Source organism: Lagenorhynchus albirostris, chromosome 14, assembly GCF_949774975.1.
Source record: "Lagenorhynchus albirostris chromosome 14, mLagAlb1.1, whole genome shotgun sequence".
Lineage (NCBI taxonomy): Eukaryota > Metazoa > Chordata > Mammalia > Artiodactyla > Delphinidae > Lagenorhynchus > Lagenorhynchus albirostris.
This window is the reverse complement of record NC_083108.1, coordinates 48,310,388-48,335,912: the sequence shown is the minus strand read 5'-3', so window position 1 is coordinate 48,335,912 and position 25,525 is coordinate 48,310,388. Positions and strand designations below refer to the sequence as shown.

The following is a 25,525-nucleotide window of genomic DNA, read 5'->3' as shown; positions in this document are numbered from 1 at the left end:
CTACTTACAACCAGATAAAGGATATTTCCAACATTCCAGCATCCTTCCTTGGGCTCCCAGTATCCCCCCAATGGTACCAGTGTTCTGAACTCTGTCATCATTAGTGATCAGAATAGTGGTTTTGAGCTTCATATAAATGGAATCATTCAGTATAACTCTTTTGTGTCTGGCTTCCTTCACTCAACATTACGTCTATGAGATTATTTCATGTTTTTGCATTTAACAGTGGTTCTTTTTCATAGATATGAACTATTTCACTGAGTGAATATGCTGCAATTATTTGATCTGTTCTACTGTTGATGGACATTGGAATTGTTTCCAGTTTGAGGCTACTAAGGATAAGACTATTAAAAACCATGCATGTCTTTTAGGGGCATAATAATTCAATTCTGTTGTACATATTTACTTAGGAGTGAAGTTACTAAATTGTCGATTGGCATGTGCTCAGTAGATCGGGCACGTGGATGAGTTTTAGTAGAGCAGGTGCACGGCTTTAGTAGATTCTGCTAAGCAGCGTTTGAGACTCAGTTACTCCACAGCCTCGTTACCACTTGGTATTATCAATCCTTGTAACTGTGGCCAGTCTGAGAAGCATATAGTGGTGCCTCATTTTGGTTTTAGTTTGTATTTCCCTGATAATGAGTGCTTTTCAGTACTTCTTAATATGCTTATTAACTTTTGGATGTCCTCTCTTGTTAAGTGCCTATTAAGACTTTTGTCCTTTTTTTTTTTTTTTTACTGGGTTGCCAGTCATTTTGTACCGATTCATGGGTGTTCTTTATGTATTCTCAAGATGAGCTCTTTGTTTGATATGTGTATTTGCCTTTTTCAGTCTCTTATGAGTGACCAGGAATGCTTAATTTTAATTAAGTTTTGATATTGGATAATGTAGGCCTCCAGCTTTGTTGGTCTTCTTTAAATTTGATTTGGCCATTCTAAGTATTTTGCTTTTCCATGTAGATTTTAGAATCAACCTGTCAACACACACACACACACACACACACACACACACACACACACACACACACACACACACACACACACACACACACACACACACACACACCGGGATTTTGCTTGAGATTGCATTGGAGCTACAGTGCAGTTTAAAGAGAAGATAATATCTCAGCAGTAATGAGTCTTCCAATCCATAAGAATTGTATATCTCGTTATTTAGGTTACTGGTTCACAACCAGGGTTGATTTTGCCCCAGTAGGACATTTGGCAGTGTCTAGAGACATTTTGGTTGTCACACCTTGCCGGGGGTGGGGTGGGTGGAGGCAGTGGCTTGTGCTCCTGTCATCATGCAGGTAGAGGACAGAGATGCTACTCAACAGCCTACAGTGCACAGTGCAGCCCACCCCCACACCCAACAAAATTATCTGGCCCCAAATATTAAGAATGCCACTGTTGCAAAATGCTGATTTAGAGTTTCCATTTTCCTTAGTAATGTCTTGAGTTTTCAGTGAAGCAGTGTTGCACATTTTTGTGAGTTATCCTTAGCTATTAATATTTTCATGCTATTGTGAATGATAATTTTTAAAGTTTCACTTTCTTATTGTTGTATATATGTGTTTATGTATATGTGTGTAGTTACATGTAGGATATGTGTTTATGTATATGTGTGTAGTTACATGTAGGATATGTGTTTATGTATATGTGTGTAGTTACATGTAGGATATGTGTTTATGTATATGTGTGTAGTTACATGTAGGATGTTCGTTGTTTTATGTCTCTTATGTCCCAGTTGTTTTATATATATTTTACAAGCTCCCTTTCAGTCTCTTTTGACCCTTACATTTTTTTATTGTTGTTGAAGAAACTAGCGTCTTTGTCCTGTAGAATCTCCCACAGCTTGGATTTTGCTGATGGTGTCAGTTTAATATTGTCCCGTCTTTATGATCACTGTCCGTATCCATTAATTGATTAGGAGCAGCTACAAAACAAGATACTCTGATTCTGTCCTTTGCTTTTCATTTATTAGCCCAGGACATTTTTGTAAAGAGACCCACCCCACATCTGATTGGTTACTCTGAGTTTATAGAGAAAAGGTGTGGTAAATGCTATTCTTTTCCCCTTTTTTAAGAGTTTTCAAAATAATGAATTGGTTCTCTAGGATCCTCCATAGGCAACCAGTGAGTTGTTGAGTTGTTTTTTAACTAAAAAGTATCATTATGAATTTACAGTTTTAAATTATTTGATATTTCAAGCCATTGCTGTTTTTACCTCATTGGTGGTCAAATTGTTACATCTTTGGCTTGAACCTCTTCAAGAGCCTAATGTAGTTTTTAAACTTCCTTGCTTTCTGTTATAACACAATATTCAAGGCTGTTGAACATTTCTTGCCCCTGAGCTTGAATTAGCCATCTCTTTGTGGATCTTTGACTTAATGTATTTAGAGAGGGTGCCGGACCATGCTGAATACTACTGGGTGGTCATTGTTTCTAGGCTTTGAATTAACTTTATCCTTTCTCCTGTGCACAAAATCCTTGGTTTCAAAAAACACCAACGTGGGCTTCCCTGGTGGCGCAGTGGTTGAGAGTCTGCCTGCCGATGCAGGGGACACGGGTTCGTGCCCCGGTCCAGGAAGATCCCACATGGCGTGGAGCGGCTGGGCCCGTGAGCCATGGCCGCTGAGCCTGTGCGTCCGGAGCCTGTGCTCCGCAACGGGAGGGGCCACAGTGGTGGGAGGCCCGCGTACTGCAAAAAAACAAAAACAAAACAAAAAACCCCCACCAACGTAATTAGGCATTGTTTTATCACAAACTACATACCCAACAGCTGTAGAATAATGGTACCAACTTGACTGGTAAAAATATGATTACTGAAAACAAGAATTTTTTTTGCAATCTTTTGGGGTCTTTTTAAGGGTATTTCATAATAGGGATGTGCTGTCAGATTACTGTATTTTAAAGTCGTTTGGAATACTTCTCTGTGTGGTTACTTTACCAATTGGGTTGGCATTTAGGTACATGTAATTCATTTTACATTTGAATGTTTAGGGATCGCATTATTAAAATTTGATATTATGACATACAATATTTACATGGTTCCAAAGTCAGATCTACAAAACAAGAGGTATATACAAAGAAGGTTCGTTTCTATCCTTGTTTCTTCGTCCCTATCGCTCCCTCACTTTGTAGGTATCCGTTAAAAAACATGTTTATGGGTTAACTTACCATTATTTTTTTTTCGATATCGCATGTATGTATATGGATTTAGATCCTCCCTTCTTTTAAATAAGTGAGGTTTTCACGATGTGGTCTATTTCACTTGCCCCCCACCTCCTTTATGTAACTTCTGGTATTTAGAAAGGTTTGTCTTTTGGTTCTAATGCTTACCTTTATACTCAACCTTTACCTGATACCTCGCTCCCCGCCTCCACCCTAGTGCTGGTCATTGGTTCCCAGTGTGAGCCTCTTCCTTCTCCGCCCTCTGCATCGGTGTTGAAGTAATGATCCTTGTACTCTTTGGAAACATTCCCAAATCTCCAAATTGAATACGTTTTATGTGGAAACACATGTGTGGGCTGCAATTGATTTAGAGGTGAGTTAATGTAGGATCACCTGGGTCATGTTGAGTTTAAAAAAAAATAAAATCAGGTGAAGGAAACAAGTGAACCTTGTTAGATGAAGCTCTTACAGCACCAGGTAACATGCAGCACGAGGATTCCTGCTTCCCTGTCAGTTCATTATCGAGTGGCTAATGCACCCAGGTGCCCTGGGGTCTATGGAGACAGTACCTCAAGGAGGGAAAAATGTTTCTCTTGGGCTGATTTGTCACTTAAATGAGAAGGTAGTATGTGAAGTACTAAGGGCTAGGCGAGGGCACCATGAATCATTAATAGCCTGGGCTCTCAGAAACCTAAGTTTAGTCCAGAACAAGAAGCAAATGTAGCAACACTAGGCCCTCGATTCAGCATCTTTTCATTCCTCAGATGGCTAATGGCTAAGGTGTAAGCGCGGAGCGGGCAAAGACGGGGAAGCTGGGCTGATCAGCTCTTGATTGAAACGTTCCTGAAAGGCGGAGCTCTTTCATTCCTTCACTGATTCATGTTTGTTGGATGCCTGCTGTGTGTAAGGAATAATGGTGAGGGAGAAGAGGCAGAAAAGAGCATTCTAGAGGGGACCTTCATACACAACCCAGGTTATAATGTAGTGGGTAGAAGCCTGTAATGGCACGTCCACGTCTGATCAGGTGCAGAGTTGGGAGGATGGAGCCTGGGCTGCGTGCTTGAGGAGGTGCTGTTGGAGCTGGTTCACGGGTGTGAGTGCTGGTGTGGGATTCTTCACCCGTCACGACACCTTCCTAATTCTTGGAGGTTTAATATGCAGTGGGGGTAAACAAGCTCTTCTTCACTGTAGAATTTGAGTAGGTCCCAAGCAGATGGAAAAAAATTGTAGCAGAGGGTTAACATTCCAAATCATTTTAGTTCCTGATCCCCGCCCCTGCCCCCAACATAACCCCCACCATCCAAGAGGAAAACGGATGTGCATCCCACTTGACCCTGCAGTGCTACCTCTAGCAGCTTATCCCAAAAATACATTTGGACTCCTTGCGAATTACATGTACAAAGATGTTCATCTGAGCGTGCGGTATATGTGTGTACGTACGTATGCATATATCCATCTAAATGTACACTCTCTTCTTCCCATACACACCTCCACCAAATACACACATGGTCACCTTGGACTTAAACTAAATTTCCAGTAGGGGATTGACTAAATACATTGTTCTTGGCTTTTTTTAAAATAATGACCATATATTACTTACATAATAACAAAAGCAGTACAATTATTTTTAAGAAGGCAGTTACAACTTGCTTTCCCTTTTAATGCCATCTACAGAGACTTGGATTTTTGTACTTGTTGTGAATTTGAAGCAGAATGTTTGTATTTTTATATTCTTTGAATTAGTATTACTTTGATTTGGCTTCATATTTTTGGTTTACATATAAAATTGGATAATGATTGTGTATTACAACAGGGTGATGACTGACTCCAGGGAGGTATTCTTAAAGTTCTTTGGATGGGATAAATGAGTTTGCCAGGTCTGGCTTAGTGGTAAAACCCTTTGATCTACTCTGAAAATAATACTTAGTTTATGTGTGGAAAGTTTTGAACATGTTTTGCATTTAAAAAATGAATATTAATATCATGATGTCACTTGTATGTGGAATCTAAAAAACGATACAAATGAACTTATTTGCAAAAGAGAAATAGACTCACAGACATAGAAAACAAATTTATGGCTACCAGATGGGGAAGGGGGGGATAAATCAGGAATTTGGGATTAACAGATACATACTACTACATATAAAATAGATAATAACAAGGACTTGTATAGCACAGGGAACTATATTCAAAAAAAATTGTAGCAGAGGGTTAACATTCCAAATCATTTGAGTTCCTGATCCCCGCCCCTGCCCCCAACATAACCCCCACCATCCAAGAGGAAAACGGATGTGCATCCCACTTGACCCTGCAGTGTTACCTCTAGCACTACCTCTAGCATCTACAAGATATATTCAATATCTTGTAATAACCTATACTGGAAAACAATCTGAAAAGAATATACATAGAAGTGAATCACTTTGCTGTACACCTGAAACATTGTAAATCAACTATACTTCAATTTTTAAAATTTATAAAAATTAAACAAAAAATGAATATTGGACTTCCCTGGTGGTCCAGTCGTTAAGACTCTGCACTTCCACTGCCCGGGCTGTGGGTTCAATCCCTGGTCGGGGAACTAAGATCCCACATGTGGCGTGCACAAAAAAATAAATAAAAATTAAAAGAATATTAATCATCTTCCTTTAGCCACGTGTTTTCAGATGTTGGATTGGTTTACTAAAGCAATGTCAGTTATAATGTGACTTTCTTGTTCTCCTTGCTTTGAAGAATCAGGTGTCGGGGGAGGTTCTATCCTGGTGGACAGACCTGTGAACTTCTTGCCTGTTTTACTTTTTTCTTAGGGTAATTTAATTGGCTTGAAGACCTTAACAACTTCTGTCCAATTATTGGGAATATATAGTGATCCCGATATGTCAAATGCTTTTAAAATAAAATTTCACAATAAAAATTATTTTGTTTTCTTAACAGAAATCGTAGCCCATTAATGAGTTTTGGAGCCAGCTTTGTCAGTTTTTTGGTAAGTTTATGTGGGAAGAGGTTTTGGTGGGAGGGAAACAAATACATAATGTATGTCTTTTAGTGGTTATCTGCTGTAGAGATACACTATTGTAGAAGATCTTCTACAGTTTAAAACTGGAATAAAATTTTTGCCTATTAACCAACACTTATGAGATACCCTTCCCTAATTTTAAAGATTAAATGCTTATATCTTCTAGAGCATTATATTTTTTCCAACCAAAATCCTTTTTAAAATAAAAATATAATTGAAAGACCTTTCCAAAAATTAAAAATGCATTAGAGTTGAAAAGAAAAAAAAAGTCAGACTTTGGATAATAAAGGTTTGCTTTAAAATTATTGAATAAATGTGGATCAGAAGACAGGTTAAATTAGCAGATTTAAAGTTTATCGGTTACTTTTGCATTTTTGAATATTAATATTTAGGAATTGAGAGAATAGGTTGCAGTTAGGTTTTAAAATAAATTGGGCAATGTAGAAAATTGGATGCCTTTAATTAGGTCCTTCCAAGAACCTGGTGTCCTGTCTCTGCCCTTGTAGCCTGTTCATCTCAGAAACCTCAGTTCTTCTGGGAGAAAGTAGCAGATTTTCATCAGAGAAGGGATGATTTTTTTTTAAACATCTTTATTGGAGTATAATTGCTTTATAATGGTGTGTTAGTTTCTGCTGTATAACGAAGTGAATCAGCTATACGTATACATATATCCCCATATCCCCTCCCTCTTGTGCCTCCCTCCCACCCTCCCTATCCCACCCCTCTTGGTGGTCACAAAGCAAGGGATCATTTCTACCAGTCAAATGTGACCTGAAAAAATCTACCAGGATCAGGTGCTTGGAAACAAGCTGTCAGTGGAATTTTTCACTGGGGACAATAAAAAATGAGTTCCTTAAAAGTGAGCCCATTGGAACTGCTGTCCCTGAAAAGATTGATAATTGATAATTTTCAAAGTAGTACCTACTAGCTGATGTTTCATTAGCGTTTTGTGCTGTCCTTGATGAACCCAGGGATCCATGCGTGGGTAGAAAGTGCTTTCAGTGAGGCTCTGTTCTAAAAACTGAATTAAGTGGACCAGTCAGAAATCGTATAATTTTTTTTGTTACTGTGTTTAATAACAAAAAAAAATGTAGAACAGTGATTGCAAGGACATTTGTTACCATACATTTTTTCATGCTGGTGTAATAGAGGTATGTTCTTATTTCATATTGAGATTATAGTTTGTTTTTTTTTAATGAATAGGGTATGCTGTAACATTCTGATTCTTTTACTGTCAATAAATCATTTAGATGGTTTTTCCCCCCTAGTTTGGAGTTGTGTTGTAATAAATTGGCCTAAATTTTCAGACACTTACTGATTCATTCTTTCCTTATTTCTTTCTTGGAAGAATGCCATGATGACATTTGAGGAAGAAAAAATGCAGTTGGCATGTGATGACTTAAAAACCACAGAAAAGCTGTGTGAAAGTGAAGAGGTTGGAGTCATTGAAACAATCAAGAATAAAATTAAGAAGAATGTAAGTACTATGTCTTTAAGTTATGAACTATGTGCTGCTTACTTAGAACATTGTTTATTTACTCGGTTTTTGGTGTTTAGAACATAGCTAAAGCACTAAATGTTTCTTACAGCTTTTGATTATGTAAAGCGTGTTTCTTAAAGCAATAGAACCCCCTTTCATCATTAGAGCTTTTCAGTGCATATTCTTTCGGTATCTTAAAATTATCTTCTTCCACAGTGGACCATGCTGCAAGGGCTTTTGTAGGTTTTCATGTATGTATTTCAGATATGTTGCATTGGCATAATTCAGGAATTTAGCTGTTACCTCCTTTTAAAGCCCAGGGCTCCCCAGCCTTTGGTTATAAATAAAGTCACAATGATATCATAATCCACTTTTCCTGATTTTTCTTTCACCTTTCAGTGCAAAAGTTCTAGACTTCGAGAGGCATCCTCCTACCTCTGATGTTTCTGGAGCACCCAGGGGAGTCACATGTGTCACTTGTTTAGTTGACAAACCAGTCTGTCGGTTACAGTCAGGAAAAGTCACCTGTCATTTCTGCTCCTTTATGTCACTCCAGGTGGTTTCACCTCTGCTCTTGCTTATGGTGTCAGCCATGTGGAAGCCACTGATGGGCCCAGAGTACTGTCTCCTGACACTCCAGAAGAGCCACAGTTCTCCTTGATTTCTCGTTTCTCCAAACTGTACATCAGTCAGTGACCAAGTCCCGTTGACTCTTTGTTAAATACGTCCTGAATTCATCTACTTTCCCTGCCAATGCACTGGGCCAGCCACTATCTCCACTTGCCTAAGACAAACCCTCACTGGCGTTTCTGCCTCCAGTCTCACTGTTCTGTAATTCTTCTCCAAAATACAGTCACTAAGATGCGAATTATACATCGCTGATTTCATTTTCAGTGTCCCCGCCCCCTACCACTGCCATTGCACTAAAATCCAAACTCCTTAATGTAGCTGACTTGTCACTGACTTCTCCTCTACCTGGAACATTCGTCTGCCTCTTGACCTGGTTCATATCCATTCTTTAGTTCCTCCTAGATGTCATTTTCTCCAGAGACTCTTGTCTGAGCCCCCAAGCCTATTAGTGTGTCTCCTACAGGTTCCCATAGTTCCTTGTACTTCATCCTTCAGAGAATTTACTGCATTACATGGATGTCAGTGTTCCCTCATTAGACTGTAAGCTAATTTACATGTCTGTGCTCAGTATCTAGTACCAGGCCCAGCACATATGTTAGTAATCAACATTTGTAATGGGTCCTTGCAATTTAAAAAGCATTTTCACATACAGTATCTCATTAGCCCTTCCAACAGCCTTGCAGAGTAGATGTTCTTACAAGCAGAGAAAACAGAAGCATCAATAGATTGACATTTGCTTAAGCAAACAGGGTAATGGGTGCTGGAACTAGATGAGGAACAACAGTGACCATGGTGAATTCTGCTAATCTAGAAAAAAGAGAAGCCAGCCATTTTGTCATGTACACTATGTATACTTTTGTCATATTTAGAAAAATCCTGTCATTTCTTATATCACTGTGAAAGCATATGAAAACTAACCTATTTTGTTCAAGTTTAAGAACGCACTGTTATATTTCAGAGCGAATTTTCTTCGTTTAGCATTCTTTACGATGAAAACCAAAATCTTATTAAAAAGTAGGGTTTTTGGGTTTTACTTTTTCATATTTTATAGAGGTAGTCAACTTTAGAGATTATGACTTAAATTTCAAGTTCAATTTGTGACTCATTCAAAGATAATTTTTAATTCCAGGGTGTTTTCTCCTTAACTAACATGTAATCAGTTTGCAACCCTCACATCTCGGTTGTGTGCACCAAAGGAATGAACCCTAATACTATAGGTCCTTTCTGAAGGCAGATGGCTGTAAAGTGGCTTTTTGGGTTGTTTACCTGGGGCAATGTTTTGTACCTTCAGTGATTTTTTATTTTGGATAAGTAAGAACTTATGTTGTTTTCAAAAAGGTAAAACTCCGAAGTTGTGTGTGGGCTTTCATGTTTCCCATGAACTCAGTGTCTGTAATTTAGAGTATGTGTCTTTGAGTTCCAAGCCTCTTCATCAATGTATTGTTAACAAAATAAAGCTGGACTTAATGGGGGAGGATAGAACTACCAGGCTCAGAGTGTAAATTTGGTCTTGGATTTCAGCAACTGCTGTTTCACACTCCCTGCGTGAAATTATTTTGCACAATAAAGTAATAGTTGTTTGGAAGGAATATTGTTCTTGGGTGTGATTTATTGGTGTGTACTTTCTTCCCACCAAACAGGTTGATGTCCGAAAATCCACCCCCTCTATGGTTGACCGGCTTCAGAGGCAGATAATCATAGCTGACTGTCAAGTTTACTTGGCTGTGCTCTCGTTTGTAAAGCAAGAATTGTCAGGTATGCTGAAGCATTGTTTTTAATGGCTTTTGCTATCCAGTGGACACAATTGGTAATACCTTTTATTAATTAATTATTTATTAAGAATGCCTCATATTTCAGTCTTTGAAAACATGTAGCATCTCTTTGGGGCGTGATCCTGATTTATTACTTGAGAAATTAAAACCACAAGTGCTTAATGTGTGTTTAGTAGAGAAGTTTTAGTTCCAAAATCTGTTTCGTCCTCTTGTATCCAGATAGTCTGTCATACTTAGAGATATTACCAGTGCCTTAGATTGATAGATTGATGGGTTTTTTTTTCTTGTGGGAATCAAGTTGTGATAATAACCCTTTAAAGTGAAATATAACCAGTTTAAGTTACTCAGAAAATTGTTATTGAAGGCCTGAGTGCGTACTAAAGACTTGCTAAGGTACTTGAATGACTTACATTTTAACAACCCTTAATGAGGAATATAAACTGATTTCTTACTTAGTTTGCCCAAGACAGATGTTTTCCAGGATTTTGTAGCTTTAATATCTTGAGTGGCATAGACTGGAAATGAGGCTCTCAGAGCTCGCTGTAAGGTTCACTTTGACACTAATTCTTCCTTTTATGTGGTTTTATGTCTCTGATGCTGATGGCAGAAACCTGCCTCTTTGGTAGATAGGATTTACTTGAAAGAGTGAAAATTCAAAAAGGAAATTGACTAAAATTCACACTGAGAAAAGCATTTTCTTCCAAACCTGAGATGAAAAAGGGTATGTTCCTGCTAAGTCATAACATACACTTTGCTTTCTGGATTACCGGCAGCCAATTTTCCTGTCCCTTTTTTTTCTTTCTTGTCTCTCTCTGTCTCCATCTCATACTTGAGGTTTCTTTGTTTCTTCTCTTTGGCTCAAGTCAGAAGTAGAATTAACTTTTATTGTGACCTCCAAAATGTGGACTTCCTAGTAATTATCTTCTCTTTTTTTTTTTTTTGTAATTGTCTTCTTTTAAAATGTGTTTTATGGTTGTACTATGGTCTTTTCCTTTTGATCCAATTTTTTTTTCTCTTTAAGTCTCATCTCAGGACTCTCCCAATAACTATCTTACTTATATGGTTGAGGGCTCAAAGCTCATGTGAATTTTCTATAACACAGTGATTTAAATCCCCCATTTGGAGTGCCACACTCACGTATATGTAAAAGAGTAGCGGGAAGAGCTGGACCTCTTTGGTCAAGACAGGAGCTCTGGTGTTTTCTGTGATCTTGGACTACTTTTTCCTGAGGTTCAAGGACTTTTCTAAGGACCTATTAAGAAAATATCTGTGGAGAGAAAAGGATAAATCAAATGTAGTAAAATGTTTGGGGAATCAGGGTAAAGGATATCGGGGAAACTTTATATTAATCTGTCCTTCACATGTTCATTCATGGGTCCATTCAATAAATGATAGAGCATATACAGTGCTAAGCACTGTGTTCCATGAGCAAATCCAGGCCATGGTCCCTGCCCTCATGAAATTCAGAATCATCAGTTGGTACTATTTATTTTTAAAATTACTCTGATTGTAAAATTACTAAATATTGCTTTAGAAAATTCGGAAAATATAAAATAATGAAAAAGCAGGTCATTTCTAATCTCACTACTTGGAGAAAATCACTCTTTATTGCAATGTTCTGTTTTTATCTTTCTCTTTCTTTAAAAAATTGAATCTGTGGTGTTTTGTATCCTACTTTTCCCTTTTAGGTTATAATTCACATATTTTTCCTATAGCTCAGAGTTTCAAAATATAATTTTAAAAGCATTAATTTATCATGTGAATGTGCCATAATTTATTTAACCAATTTCTCTTGGACATTCATGTCCATGTTCTTTGCTTTGCTTTTTGTTGTTGTTTTAGTGAAGCTGAACTTAATTTTATATTTTACCCATAAACTGTATTTCCTTCACAAATTACCTTCGTGACCTTTTCCTGTTCTCCTAAAAAGTTGATATTAATCAGCTATTTAATCCTGTTTATCGTAGATTTTTTTGTGTTTTGTTTACTTTAGTAATTTTTTTTTTTGCGGTACGCGGGCCTCTCACTGCCGTGGCCTCTCCCGTTGCGGAGCACAGGCTCTTGACGCGCAGGCCCAGCGGCCATGGCTCACGGGCCCAGCCGCTCCGCGGCATGCGGGATCCTCCCGGACCAGAGCACGAACCCGCGTCCCCTGCATCAGCAGGCGGACCCTCAACCACTGCGCCACCAGGGAAGCCCTACTTTAGTAATTTTTATTGGAGTATAGTTGCTTTACATATCATAGATTTTTAACAGCACTCTTGGTTCTTCCTGATGCCGTATAATTTATTGAATGTAATATTGATAGTGAAAGGAAATTGACAGACATGAAAACCTCAGGTTCTAATAAACACATGTAATGGTCATTTGCTTTATGAACAGCTCAGTATTTGTCTCAAACAAACAGACATAACTAAAAATGTGCTTCATTTGCCTTTCAGAAACCCTCTAGGTTATAAAACTATGAAAAATTTACTCTTTGTTGGGATCCGTTTCTTAACTTTGTTGATGGATAATTGTTTTGGAACAACCCCTCCTTGGAGATGTTTGTTGTAGGTGGTCCTCCCCCACCCCTTGATCAGGTGGCCCAGAAGTGGGTGTGGGTACACACTCACCTGAGCTCCAGGTAAGAGTGAGTCTGTGTGAATTTGTTAGTCCTTCTGACTTTCGAAAGAGCTCCTGTATTTTGTCTCATTTGAATTTCTTTATAGTGAATTACCCCATCCTCTCTCTCTATTTTCCTATACTATTTTTTTAAAGATTTATTTATTACTTATTTATTTTATTTATTTTTGGCTGCGTTGGGTCTTAGTTGCGGCACACGGGATCTTTTTGGTTGAGGCATGTGGGATCTTTCACTGTGACGCTTGGGCTCTTCGTTGTGGCGTGCGGGTTTTTTGTTCCTCTTCTCTTCTTTAGTTGTGGTGTGCAGGCTCCAGGGTGGGTGGGCTCAGTAATTGTGGCGCACAGGCTCTTGTTGAGGTGCGCGAGCTCAGTAGTTGGGGCCTGAGGTCTTAGTTGCCCCGCGGCATGTGGGATCTTAGTTCCCGGACCAGGGATCGAACCCGTGTCCCCTGCATTGGAAGGCAGGTTCTTTACCACTGGACCACCAGGGAAGTCCCTCCTGTACTACTTTTTAATTTACTCTATTATCCAAAGGCCTTTGTTGTTGTTGTTTGCAGTGAGCACATGTGAATTACTTTAGTAACAAAAAGTATTTATTTTTAAACCGACTTGATGGCTTTTGGCACCTTGTTTGTGTTTCCTATATTTCCTTTGGGCTTGAAGATCGGCCCCATGTCTTACTATTCTTGGCAATAACATACACTCAGTAAGTTTTCCTCAAATGAGATTGGGTTTTCCTTGTTTCACAGGTGAGGCCGTTGAGGCTGGATGATTTGTTTGAGGTTGAACAGGTTTACACAGTGATGACAGAACCAGGACCTGAGCTGTGGGCTTCTTATTTCATATCTGAATTCCTAGCACTCACAGTTTTCCCTTCACCTTCATTTGGTCACATGAACCACCAGCCTCCCAATGGCCCAGAAACCCGAGGCTCTCGGGGCCTTGTCCCTCAGCCCCCGTGCGCACGTGCGCCTTCCGTCCTATGGAATGAGCCCCCGGGAGAGTAGAACAGCCTCCTGTTGGCCGGGTTGCTTCTCCAGACCACATTCTCTACGATGCCCCTGGAGCGCTCTTTCTAAACCTTGTTACACCTGTACTTCAGACACTTAGCTGTTACTGCAACATCGCCTACGAGGAATAGTGCAGATGCCTTCCTCGGGTGGCATGGAAGAACCTGCCCCCTACCTCGCCGCCACCGCCTCTAGCCCGGCAGGGCTGACTGCAGGTCTCTGAGGCCCTGCCGCCTCGGGCCTTGGTGTGCGCTGCCCTCTCGGTTTGGAACCCCTTTTGTCTTTCTCTTGTGCCTCCCCAGGTGCAGCCTGGGTCTACTCCCTTCATGTTCTCCTTCCTCACTGACTTCATCATACAGCCTCTGTTACTCTGCTTGGACCCTGTCCATAGCCAGTTAGAGCAGTCGTCACACAACTGTACACATCTGTATTTACATGTCTGCCCACAGTAACAGATGGGAAACTTCTTGAGGGCAGGGACTGTGTCTTTTTTTTTCCTCCACATTTATTGAGAATTTACTATGTGTCAGATTCTGGAAGGTGATAGATGCTAATGGTCTAGAGATGAATGAGATGTAGCTCTTGCCCTGAGGCTACTGAGAGTTTAGTGGGGGAGGGAGAAAGAGGACTAAATAAATTCTCATTCAGAGTGATACTTCCACCACTAGACATTAGACATGTAAGTTAGTCGGAGAGGTTGCACAAGGAATGAGCAATTCCTCAACTCTGCTGGGAAGGTCAAGGATCCCTAATCCTGAACCTGAGCAGGGTTATAGAGAATGGAAGTCCGTTGTCTTCTCTGTGTCCCTGGCACCTGATATGCTGCCTTTGCCTAACACATGGTGGGTATATAAATGTGAATTAAAAAGAGGGATGGAGGAAGGGTGATGTCGTTCAGGAATGAGATGCATGATACTGAGCCCTAGGAAGCCCCAAGAATAGTTGGGATTGGAGAAGTGAGTCTATCAGAAGTCTGTTGACTGGGGGTAAAAGTAATAATGAGGAGGTGGGCTCACTAGTGAAAACTAAATCATCTTTTTTTTTCCTTCCGAAGTCTGTTATGTGGGTCACAAGGAAGCCAAGGCTGAACTTCCCTTCCATTACAGGACTAACCAGCCTCATCCAGGACAAGCAAACAGACAGAATGCTATGGTAGGGCCTCTCACCAGACACAATCCCTACTAAAAAAAAAAAAAAAAATTTACAAAATTTATTCCAGGATCCATTTAGTGTAACTTGATATTTCCATTTTCCAGACAACTCTTGCCCTTTCTAGGGGAGGACTCCCACCCCCATTATGGGGACAGGGTTTCCCATCTCTCCTGCATCTCTGGTTGGTTGAGGCTGCCCCTGACAGGGGAGGGCGGTCGGTCTGTGGTTTTCTGCTCTCTGTGCAGCCCTCCGGGGACGCAGGCACGATGGTTGAATGTTTTATGTCTGACGTTTCAGAGGAGCCTATGAAAGCCCGTGCAGATTGAGGGGCCCTGTGTTCAACTGTTTTCTCTGCTTGTTGGGCAGAGGCTGCTCCTGGCCGCGTTGCTGGGCATCAGCTGACTAAGCGTCCCTCCCGCTGGGGCCGCGGTGCTGTGGGCCCGGAGCGCAGCTTCTCCACCCGGTCCTCACACAGCCTCTGCTCCTCCCGTCGGAGTCTGGCTGAGCTCAGATGTTTCGGTCACCGCATTTGGGACATGGAGTCGGGCGAGTCCTGGGACCTGTTTCAGTGCAGAGTTGAACTTAAAAAGTGGTAAAAACAAAATCTGTTTCTCTCTAGGTCCTAACTTTGTACACATCTCAGTTTCTAATCTTCGATGAGTCAAAACTTTGAGTTCTATTTACCCGGCTCAAGTTCAGGGCTTTAAAGCTTGTTACTGGAGACTTGAACATGTGCTTTTAAAATAAATGTTAACATCTAAGCTCTTATCTTAGGCAAGAAATTAAAGATGTTGAATTAATTTCATTTTTATTCTGTAAAAATGGGTTTTTACCATGTTGGTTTTCTTTTCCTTTTGTTAATTGAGTTGCTTCCGTTGCTGCCACTCTTTTCTGTAACTCTTCACCTGAGATCTGGATTACTACAGCTTGTTTCCCTAACACTAGTCCCTTTAACTCCAATTTTAGGGAGCCCCTGCTTCTCCCGAGCAGGCGTCCTTCCCTTAGCTGGGTACCACTGCGTGCATCATCCCTGCACCCATCCTTGGCCCAGCTTGTCCCCTGATTCACTCTGCCTCTGAACAGCTTTCCATCTGTCCCTTCATACTTACGTTCCTGTTGCTCTCCCCTGGAATGCTGCATTTCCCTAAGTGCGTCCTCAGTAAAGTGACAGTAGCCTGGAAAATAAAGGATAAAATGGAGTTAATTTTTTCCCTCTAGCTTTCCAGTTAGGCTTGGGGACAGGAGGGAGTAAAGTTTTCTACTGAAATCCTGCAGTACTTCTTTTGCACTTTTAAATTTATGTATGTGCTTATTACATAGAAAACAATTGACTGTCAAAAAGGAAATAAAGAAAGGGCAATTCACTCATAATCTCAACATTGTTTTCGTTTTTCTATGTATGACCCAGTGGACCATATAAATAAACATGTGCATATATAGTCTTATGTTACACACATTTTTTTCACTTTTATTTTCTAATTTTATTGGGCATTTGGAGGGCTGAGATGTATGTCTTATAGTTCATTTGTGTCCCTCAGGCGCCAAGCACAGTCCTAGGCGGCACGTGATAGGAACTTAGTAGCTCATTGACATTTTTAGGGTTTTGCAATTTTACTTTTCCTCTTTTTATTTCATTTTTTATCTGTAGCCAATTATTATTTCTTTTCAGTTAGATTCAATTGCTTTTGTGTTCTCAGGACTATATATTTTAGTTTCCTTTTTCTTGGTCTTTTTCTGTTTTTCTATTCAATCTTTGGCTTTTTGGATCATAAGTGAGAGTCACCTTTCTTGTCTGTGGGTGTATTGGATTCACCTAAACACTTCGCCAGCATACAAAGAAGTGTCAAGGTTAGGTTTTCTCAAACCTCTCTTTTTCCCACAATACTTCCATTTAGGAGGGAAAAAGTCACTGAGCCTCTTAAAGGCAGGATCTATGTCTTATTTCTCTTTGATTCTCCTAGAACAGTGCCTAAAAGTAATATTAGCACAGTAAATATTTTTGTTAAATTGAACTGAATAAAAATAAATTGTTTCAGATACGTATTACTTTTATAACAATAAATTATACACATAGTACCGCCCCCCCCCCCAGCAAAGCTTTTGTAGACTGGTTTATTTTACTTCTTCATCCTGTCATGTAGCAATCTTTGCAGTGCACTTAGACTACAGGACATTCATCATCCAGAACTTGTGGGATGGTTGTGTTTTGAATTGTGATCCCATAGGAGATACGGTCATCGTTTGCCAGAAAATTGATACTTTAATTAAGATAGTAGCTTGAGTTAATGGATCAGGGGTCCCCAAGACCAGTGATTAGGAGGACTCAGAAGATAGTCATACTCATGGCTATGATTTGTGGCAGTGAAAGGACACAAAGCAAAATTAGAAAAGGGAAGAGGCACAGGGACGAAGACCAGGAAAAGTCAGGCCCATGCTTCCCAGGGTCCTCTCCCAGAAGAGCCCCATAGGATGCGCACGATCCTCCTGGCAGTGAATTATAACGACACCTGTGAAATGTAACCAACTGGGGAAGCCGGTTAGTGACTCAGCATCTGTAGTTTTTACTGGGGACTGACCACGTAGGCACCCCGCTGCCTGGTGCATACCCAGACTTCCAGAAGGAAAGCAGGTGTCCACATAAAACATTGTTCATGCAAACTGTAGGCACAGTGAGCCCATCTTACCGGTTCTGGGAATGATGGGACCCCTCCCAAATCCAAGTTCCCAGATACCAGCCAAGGGCCAACCTTGTAAACAGGCCTTTCAAAGGAGAGCAATAGGCCTGCTATGTTAATTCTTTTCTGCACATGCCGTATAATCTTAGATCACTTTCAATTCAGGGATTGGACTTCTATAAATCAAATTTTATGTTATATATTTTATGTCATTCAAAAATAAATTAAAACACTTCTTTCCCTGCTGTTCTAAAGGGCCTGGAAGCCTGGTACACGGTTCCTGTTGTCTTCTGTTGTGCTTTGAGGTCAGAGTATCAGTACCATTATTGGTAATGGTGCCAAGTTCTCCTCTATAGTTACTAGAGAACCATTTTACAGAAAACTCCCTGTGGAGGACCTTTTCCCCAGATATGTGGTGGTGGTGCACTCACTCAGACAAGCACAGGTCTATCGACGCCCCCACTTCCCTTCCTCATCAGAAGGGAAAGATGTTCGCAGGAGAGGGTGAGGCAGGACTCAGACCTGAGAGGGGCCGGTGGGGCGTGGAGCAGGGTAAATCCCAGGTTTATCTCTCCCTTTGCCTTTGTGGCACACATTCTCAAGGTGGCTATGTTAAGAAAATTGGCCTAACAGAAATAAAGGGAAGTGGCTTTAAAAACAACAGATTTTCACCCTGTGGTGTGAATAGCTTCTGCTTTGCCACCCTCCTTCCCTGGAGCTCTCTAGGCTGGGCAGTGGGGGAGCTCCATTGTCATACACACCAGATAAAGCCCCCCAGCCTCGCTAGGTGCGGCTAAGCCACGAATAGGCATTGAATAGAGGTGCATTGGGGATTCTTTGCATTTTTGTATTTAACGCTAATGACATTTTTGTTAATAAACTGGCCGTTTGTTCACCCGATGACTATTAATCGTTCTGTTTTGCTTGTTTTATTTTTTGGCAAGTCGCCATGCTTGGTGCTTGGGTATAAATTTAGCAGCAAATTTAGATTTAGAAGTTACTCTTGAGGAGGGATGAAGCACAAGGTACGCAAATTTAAGAGTTTTATCCGGAAAGCGCCATAGTTCAGGTAGTTCAGGGATGTGGTAGAGGGTTTCACAGAATATGTGGGAAAAAAGTCCGATTCAGAGGATGCTTGCGTTCATTCATGTAGCAGATATTAGATGCTATGCCCTCACCTCAGCGTGAGGGGCTCGATACAATGAACAAAATAATACATGGTTCTTGCCAAGTGGTCATCCCAGACTAGTAAAGGGAAACAGACAACAAATAAGGAATTTAAGCCATATGAAGAACAGAAGGTTTCATGATGGGTAATAATTTTTATTGTTTTTGAAAATTTTGTTTTTTCAGGTCATTCTTCAATATCTTTATCATTAATGTAGGAAAATTATTTTGAATACTTGTTTTTTCATGCTTTTCTCCCCTTCTCTTTATAGCATATATAAAAGGTGGGTGGATCCTTAGGAAAGCCTGGAAGATTTACAATAAATGCTATTTGGACATCAATGCCCTCCAGGAGCTGTATCAGAAGAAGCTAACGGAAGAGCCCTTGACTTCTGACGCTGCAAATGATAATCACATTGTGGCTGAAGGGGTGTCTGAGGAGTCTCTAAACAGACTGAAAGGTGCTGTGAGCTTTGGATATGGCCTTTTTCACCTTTGCATATCCATGGTGCCCCCAAACCTGCTCAAAATCATCAACCTGCTGGGTTTTCCTGGAGACCGCCTACAGGGGCTTTCTTCACTGATGTATGCAAGCGAAAGTAAGGACATGAAGGCCCCTTTAGCTACGTGAGTAGCTATATTGCAATGCTTTGGTAGATAATATAGTGTTGAAAGTAAGTGAACGACAATCAAAACCTTTATAGGAAACTTCAGGTAAAATGCTTGGTTGGTTGACATGCTGCCATGCCTTTCTGTCTTTTAGTGCAATGCCAAGGACCATGTTTTTGGTGGTGTTTATAAGTTGACTTTAGAGACCAGAGCACTGTTCTTAAGTCTCATGAGTCCTGTATTTTATTTTTATTTATTCACTTATTTATTTTTGTGGAAAGTCCGTCTTGACCATTTTCTTTCTTTTCTTTTTAAATTTAAAAAATTTGTTGTTGTTGTTGAGTCCTGTATTTTAAACATGCAGAATGATCATGATTTATAAAGTTTTTGTGACTCTGACCAGTCACTGAGATTGATAATCCTGATTTTTGGACTTAAGGGGATATACATTTCATAAGACTCTTCTGTGATTCTGAAATTTCTATTCTTATATCCTCATGTTGGGTAATTTTCCTTGATGATTCTGGTTGGTCCATTGGTCTCTTACATGTGGCTTGGAGAGTTTGTGGTGTTCAACTAAACTGAGTTATTGTTGTTCAGACTAAACTTAAATGATAATTATTTAAAACAAAAAGTGTGAAGAAGCCATTATAACCATCCAGAGCAAGGATTCACCCATTTCCTCATCAGTTAAAAATGATGTGATTTTTTTTCAATCTGGTAAATATCTACTACCATTTGCAGTTAGAATAATTTTATCAAATACTGGATGTCCTTTGATATTACACCACTTACCAGAATTTTTCCAAAGATTTTGGTATCACAGAGAACCTTAGTGTGCTGTATTTCTGCTCATGTCAGTATTGAGGAATTTGGATGTTAACTCTTAATCAGCTGGTAGCTATTAAAAAGGTCATTAATTTTTTATTGCAAAAATATTCATGCCTCCACAAACTCATTATATGACACAATGGTCCTTTATTAATTTGACTTAACAGATTTGTAACTTATGATAATTTGTCTTTTTTAATAATATTTTCTGAGAAAGGAATGAATTCAATTAATAATAATGTAAATTAGTCTGATCTCCAGAAGAGGACCAAATTTATGCACATGCTGGAAGCATACCTTTACATAAAAATATTGTGTCGGTTAAACATTTTTGTCAGTTGGTTAAAGTCGATCCCAGGGAATCTATTTTGTTACTTAGTTTAATGTGGCTTTTTTTTTTTTTTTTTGAAAGGGACACGTTTGAAGTGGGAGAATTTTAAGTAACTTACTTATTTGTTTGGTGTTCAAATTGAACAGCCTCAGTGGCTAGAGAAAGGGCCCTTCATCCGGTCCTTTCACTTATTTTAACCCAATTTTGTACAATTTTGCCTGTGGTTCCTATATTTAAATTCAGTCTGAGGCTTACACTCTAACTTTTGTGAACACTAGCGAAAACATTTTCCTTTTGTAAAAAGTAATGCAAAGACTAATTTTAAGGGGATAGTAAATTCACGGTAACCAATTACTGTTTCTAATTTACACGTTGACGAGTAAGGTGTAGAATTCAGAGATTTACATAAACGATACCGTCAGCAATCCATCTAGAAGCCTCAGAAGAGCTACTTGCTTCTGTGACCTTATTCTCTTATCCGATGGGAGTACGCTGATTTATATGTTGTGCTCTAAAGTTGTGGCTTTCCAAATACTGATAAAAGTAAGATGGGGGGCGATACTGATTTTACTTCTTCAGAGACTGCCTAGTGAGCTTTTTGGAAGGGGTGTGTATTGGAAGAGCACACACTGATTTTTTTTAAAGAGTGGAAACACGGTAAGAAAAGTCATTGTCACTCACGGTTTCTCTCCCTCTTCCTTTAGATTAGCGCTGCTCTGGTATCATACTGTGGTCCGCCCGTTTTTTGCCCTGGATGGCAGTGATAACAAAGCAGGCCTGGATGAAGCGAAGGAAATTCTTCTCAAAAAAGAAGCTGCTTATCCAAATTCTTCCCTCTTTATGTTTTTCAAGGGACGCATACAACGATTAGAGGTACTGTGCATTCCCCATCTTTTTAAAAATAAAGCCTTCTGTTGATCGAATCTATAATTCTTACTTGTGGGGGGGTAGTATCACAAGGAGCCCGAATGTCATAGGGCCGAGTAGCATCTTGTTTCTGTGCCTTGCGTTGCATCCTTGCTGTGGGAGCCTCTTCCAGGAACCCGGGGTGTTAGTCAGTTACCTTCTGTTCTGCAGCTGTGGGCGAAGCAGGGCCGGGGTCCCTTGGTGCTGATGAGACGAGATGCTGCCACCTGAGCTGAAGGCACAGGAGCCCTTGGGAGCGTCTTAGTTAAAGAACGTGAGATACGTTGTTTTTCCGTCTCTGGAATTACTAATAATCTGTTTCCAAATGTTCATCCTGGCTGACAGTTGATTTATACACAAGTTATTGCCCGAAATGTCAAGGACAGCAAAGGCTTTGAAATAGTAGTAGCTGGTATTACTTTTTCATGCATGTGTCTAGGTCCTGTGCTAGAGGTTTCACACACACCATCCCACTTGATCCTCAGAGCAAGCCTGCGACAGAGATAGAAAATCATCCCCTTGCATCTTACAGGAAAGATAAACAGGGATCTTAGCGGGCTTCACGTGACCTCCGAGGTCACCCAGCAAGCGAGGCCAGGCTGTCTCATTTCAGAAAAACAGTACGCCCTGGCCTTTGAGGGGGTTCTGCTTCTCTTTGCATTTCTTTTTTTGTCTGCTTGCTTGAGGGCATGAGGATCTGAAGAAAAACGAAAATTTTGTAAGAAATTAATCGTGCATGTGAAAGAAGGTGACTGTTCTGAGGTCTACCACCCACAGGCTCACCAGTAGCTAGTAGTGCAGCAATGTGAGGTTTAATAACCTCTGCCCTCAGTTAACCAGGCATTCTCAGCACACCCATCGAAAAAACCCACAAGTGCTTTGGAAGATTTTTGCCTAGGAACGCTTTCATGAGCACAGGAGGTGATGCGTTCACTAATTTTTTGTTGGCAGTGGAGAGTATATTACTTCCCCAATACTTTCTTTCCTTCATGGAGTGCCTTCTTAAATCTGAGGACGCCTTCCCTTTATTTATGGAAATTGTATTTTAAAGATTGTACTAATAATTTACAGCTGAAACACAGCACAGAAAGCTCTCCAGGATCTGACTTATTTAAGCCCATGTCCAAGTCATTTTTCTTCTCATTACTTTGAGACTGTTTTTCTTGGCATTCAGGCCCACGTACCTTCAGTGACATTGCTCTTTTTTTTTTTGCTCTCTTAAAAACGTAGATCAGTCTCTTGTGCAATCCAGTCTGCTGTTAGTGTGTTTTTCTTTCAAGCTCAGGGTTACGGTCCTGCATGTAGGGAAGCATGTTCAAGCTCTTCAGGTTTCTCTACTCCCTTGGGTTTGTGCAGGAGGAAATAACCCCGTAAAAGGAACATTTTAATTGGCTCAGCCTTCTCACTTGAGTGACCTTTTCTGAAATGAAAGTTGGGTGCAGGGTAAATGCTTTCTTAGATGTGTAATGCCTTTCCTTTAAGCAATTGACATTCTGAATAACTCTGAACTCGAAGATACTAGGTTTAGTGTTCAAAGGAGGTTTGCCTAGTGGGGGTGAGAGCCTGACGTTTACAGTTGTGTACAACACAGCAATGAGGCCAGAGCATCAGGCACGTACTAGACGTCTCTCCCCTCACTCCCTTGATCAATGAATGCTCTAAATTGGGTTTTGAAACTGTTAAATAGAAATGTAAAAGTCAGGATTTATATTTCATTATGCTTCCCATTTTCATTAATGTTTTATTTTAAAACAAAAATGCTGGGACTTCCCTAATGGTCCAGTGGCTAAGCCTCCACGCTTCCAATGCAGCAGGCCCAGATTCGATCCCTGGTCTAGGAACTAGATCCCGCATGCATGCCACAACTAAGAAGTCCGCATGCTGCAACTAAAGATCCTGCAGACCACAACTAAGACCCGGTGCAGCCAAATAAATAAACAAACAAATATTTTTTTAAAATGTTTAACTTTTAGCAAAATTAATAACTTATTTGTTCTCCAGAAACTCAATGTGGCATGATTTTAGTTTGTACAAGTCATCCCTATTAGGGACGGAGTGAATGCTAACAGTGAGCGGTCATTCATTGTCGTTGGGATGATTCTAGAAATGAGGAAGCCACAGCACCATCAGAGGATTCTTATAAGCACGGTTTGGGGAGGTACACAGTGACCATGATCGCTCTCAGCAGACGGTCAGTCTCTTTCATGGTGGATCGTTGGAATCTGAGTGCTGGTGGTGGTTGGAATCTGAGCGCTGGTGGTCGTGGGCATCTGAGTGCCGGTGGTGGTTGGAATCTGAGTGCCGGTGGTGGTCGTTAGAACTCCTTTGTCATGGGGCAGTTTGCTTACCCGACTGATACTTGGTTTTAAGAAAAAAAGACTGAAAGACCTGTTACTGCTCTTGACTGGTGAGCTGTGGCCTGAGGGTCAAGTGAAGTGTGACAGTTGTTTCTGTTTGGCTCTTCCCAAAGTCTTAGAGGATAACAGAATTTTAGGGCTAACTTGAGATATTACGGTGCCTGGACAGTGGCATTTCGTTCGTCTTCCCAGGTGAGCATGTAGGAAGGTGTCAGCTGGTGGCATCCTTCATTTGCTGATGAAGAATTGCTCAGAGAGGCTGTGACATGGGTCTTCAGAGGCTTTTTGTAAGGCCTCTAAGCTCCCAACTCAGTTTATGAAAACACACAGGGCTTCGTTGATGAATTTGTTTACAGAAAACCTTTTTCCTTTTCAGTGAGCATTTAGGTTAGAGAGAGGGCGCCTTGAGACCTTTTTATGGACAGGCTCCAGGGAACATGGTCTGGGGCTCTAATTTTGACAGGTGCATCATATGACACGGACTTAACTTTTTAGATTCTGAGTCACTGAAGAAGTTATTTGCACAGCTGCTTTCATGTAAGCTTGCCCTCATACAGGGTGACTAGCTCAACACGGGCTGGTTAGTGTTCACTTGCCTTGTTATTTTCGAATCATGTGCAGGTGCCCACTTTCTCTTTCAGTGTCATCAACAGCTTTTTACATACTTTGCCCTTCATTGTTTGGGACAGTTTGGAATCCGTAGGGGAGGGTGGTCTTTAACACGTCCACCCCTGTCCTGCCACTTGCATAACCCTTGTGGCCGTGTCTTCATTATTCCCCGGTGTTGTGGCCTGACTTGACATAGCAGTGAAGTTCTATGCCGTCGGTGGTACACGGGGTCCTTGTGCATCTCAGGACACCAAGCTTCTCTGCTCTTCGGGAGTCTTGGCCAGACTGCAGGAAGAGTTTTCTTTCTTTACCACCTTTGCTTCTCCCCACTGCGTGTCTGAAGTACCCCCACCTCTGGCCCTCTCCACCCTCTTGTCTTACCCTCCTTACCTGTCCTGTTGACTTTTCCCATGTGACTTAGCATGTTGCTGTGAGGAATAAATGGGTTCACACAGTACTTAGCATGTGATAAACGCTATCCAAGTAGTGGTGTGATGGTGGTTGTTATTCTTACTGAGTGCTTAAGCCTGGGAAGTAGTGTTACCAAATTTGCTCTCTTTTTAGGAGAAAGAACTTGTTTTGGTGTTGAGAGTTGTCAGTAGAGCTAGGCTTGTGATGGGTAAGATGCGTGTGTGTAGCTAGAGGGGCTATAGCTACTGTCCCGTACCCATGTTTACTTTTCCCTGAATTTCCATAATGCACACAGATGTTAGGAAGTTGACCCAAGGGTTATATAGCAACCTCCATTTTAAAATATGAATGATAATTATAATTTTGAATTTATATTTATTTCCATCCCATTAAACCTACAGTAGTGGTAGTAGTGGTAGTCTATTAACGTACAAGTGATTAATGAGTATTTTTCTTGATTATTTAAAGATATTAGGGACAAGTCTACATTTTAATAAACTAATCCTCTCCTCTTTTTTCTCTAAACAATACAGATTTGCACAACTCCCCTCTCCTCCCGCTTTAACAGTCTATTTAGTATATAATATACAGATACACATGCTTGGTTTTGTGTGTATACATAGTTTCATATACATACTTTGTATGGTGTGACTGGTCATAAAACTAATTTTTAATATTAATCTACTTATCTGTCTCTAAACGCTCAAATATTTGAATGAATGACAGTTGATGGACATATTCTAATGAAGTTACTTTATGCACTTTGGGAACTCT

The 25,525-nt window shown here is 40.4% G+C and overlaps 1 protein-coding gene and 1 long non-coding RNA gene across 6 annotated transcripts in view; one reads left to right on the top strand and one right to left on the bottom strand.

The window, feature by feature from the left end:
* The window catches only part of TTC39C (tetratricopeptide repeat domain 39C), a 100,895-nt gene that overhangs the window by 42,411 nt on the left and 32,959 nt on the right, over window positions 1–25,525 (top strand). For 3 of the 5 annotated variants that reach the window (XM_060121909.1, XM_060121910.1, XM_060121911.1), the window contains 5 exons: window positions 6,105–6,153; window positions 7,535–7,663; window positions 9,937–10,051; window positions 18,970–19,324; window positions 21,173–21,341. In XM_060121909.1, the coding sequence (XP_059977892.1) occupies window positions 6,105–6,153; window positions 7,535–7,663; window positions 9,937–10,051; window positions 18,970–19,324; window positions 21,173–21,341 (817 nt within the window). Of the gene's footprint in view, window positions 1–6,104; window positions 6,154–7,534; window positions 7,664–9,936; window positions 10,052–10,764; window positions 10,790–18,969; window positions 19,325–20,962; window positions 21,076–21,172; window positions 21,342–25,525 lie in introns of those variants that run through there. The other 2 variants (XM_060121912.1, XM_060121913.1) reach the window with 2 other exon arrangements.
* LOC132504460 (uncharacterized) lies at window positions 14,900–21,860 on the bottom strand. The gene is made up of 2 exons (XR_009534893.1): window positions 21,150–21,860; window positions 14,900–15,415 (listed from the first exon to the last, which is right to left on the bottom strand). It is a non-coding gene; the product is annotated as an uncharacterized LOC132504460 (long non-coding RNA).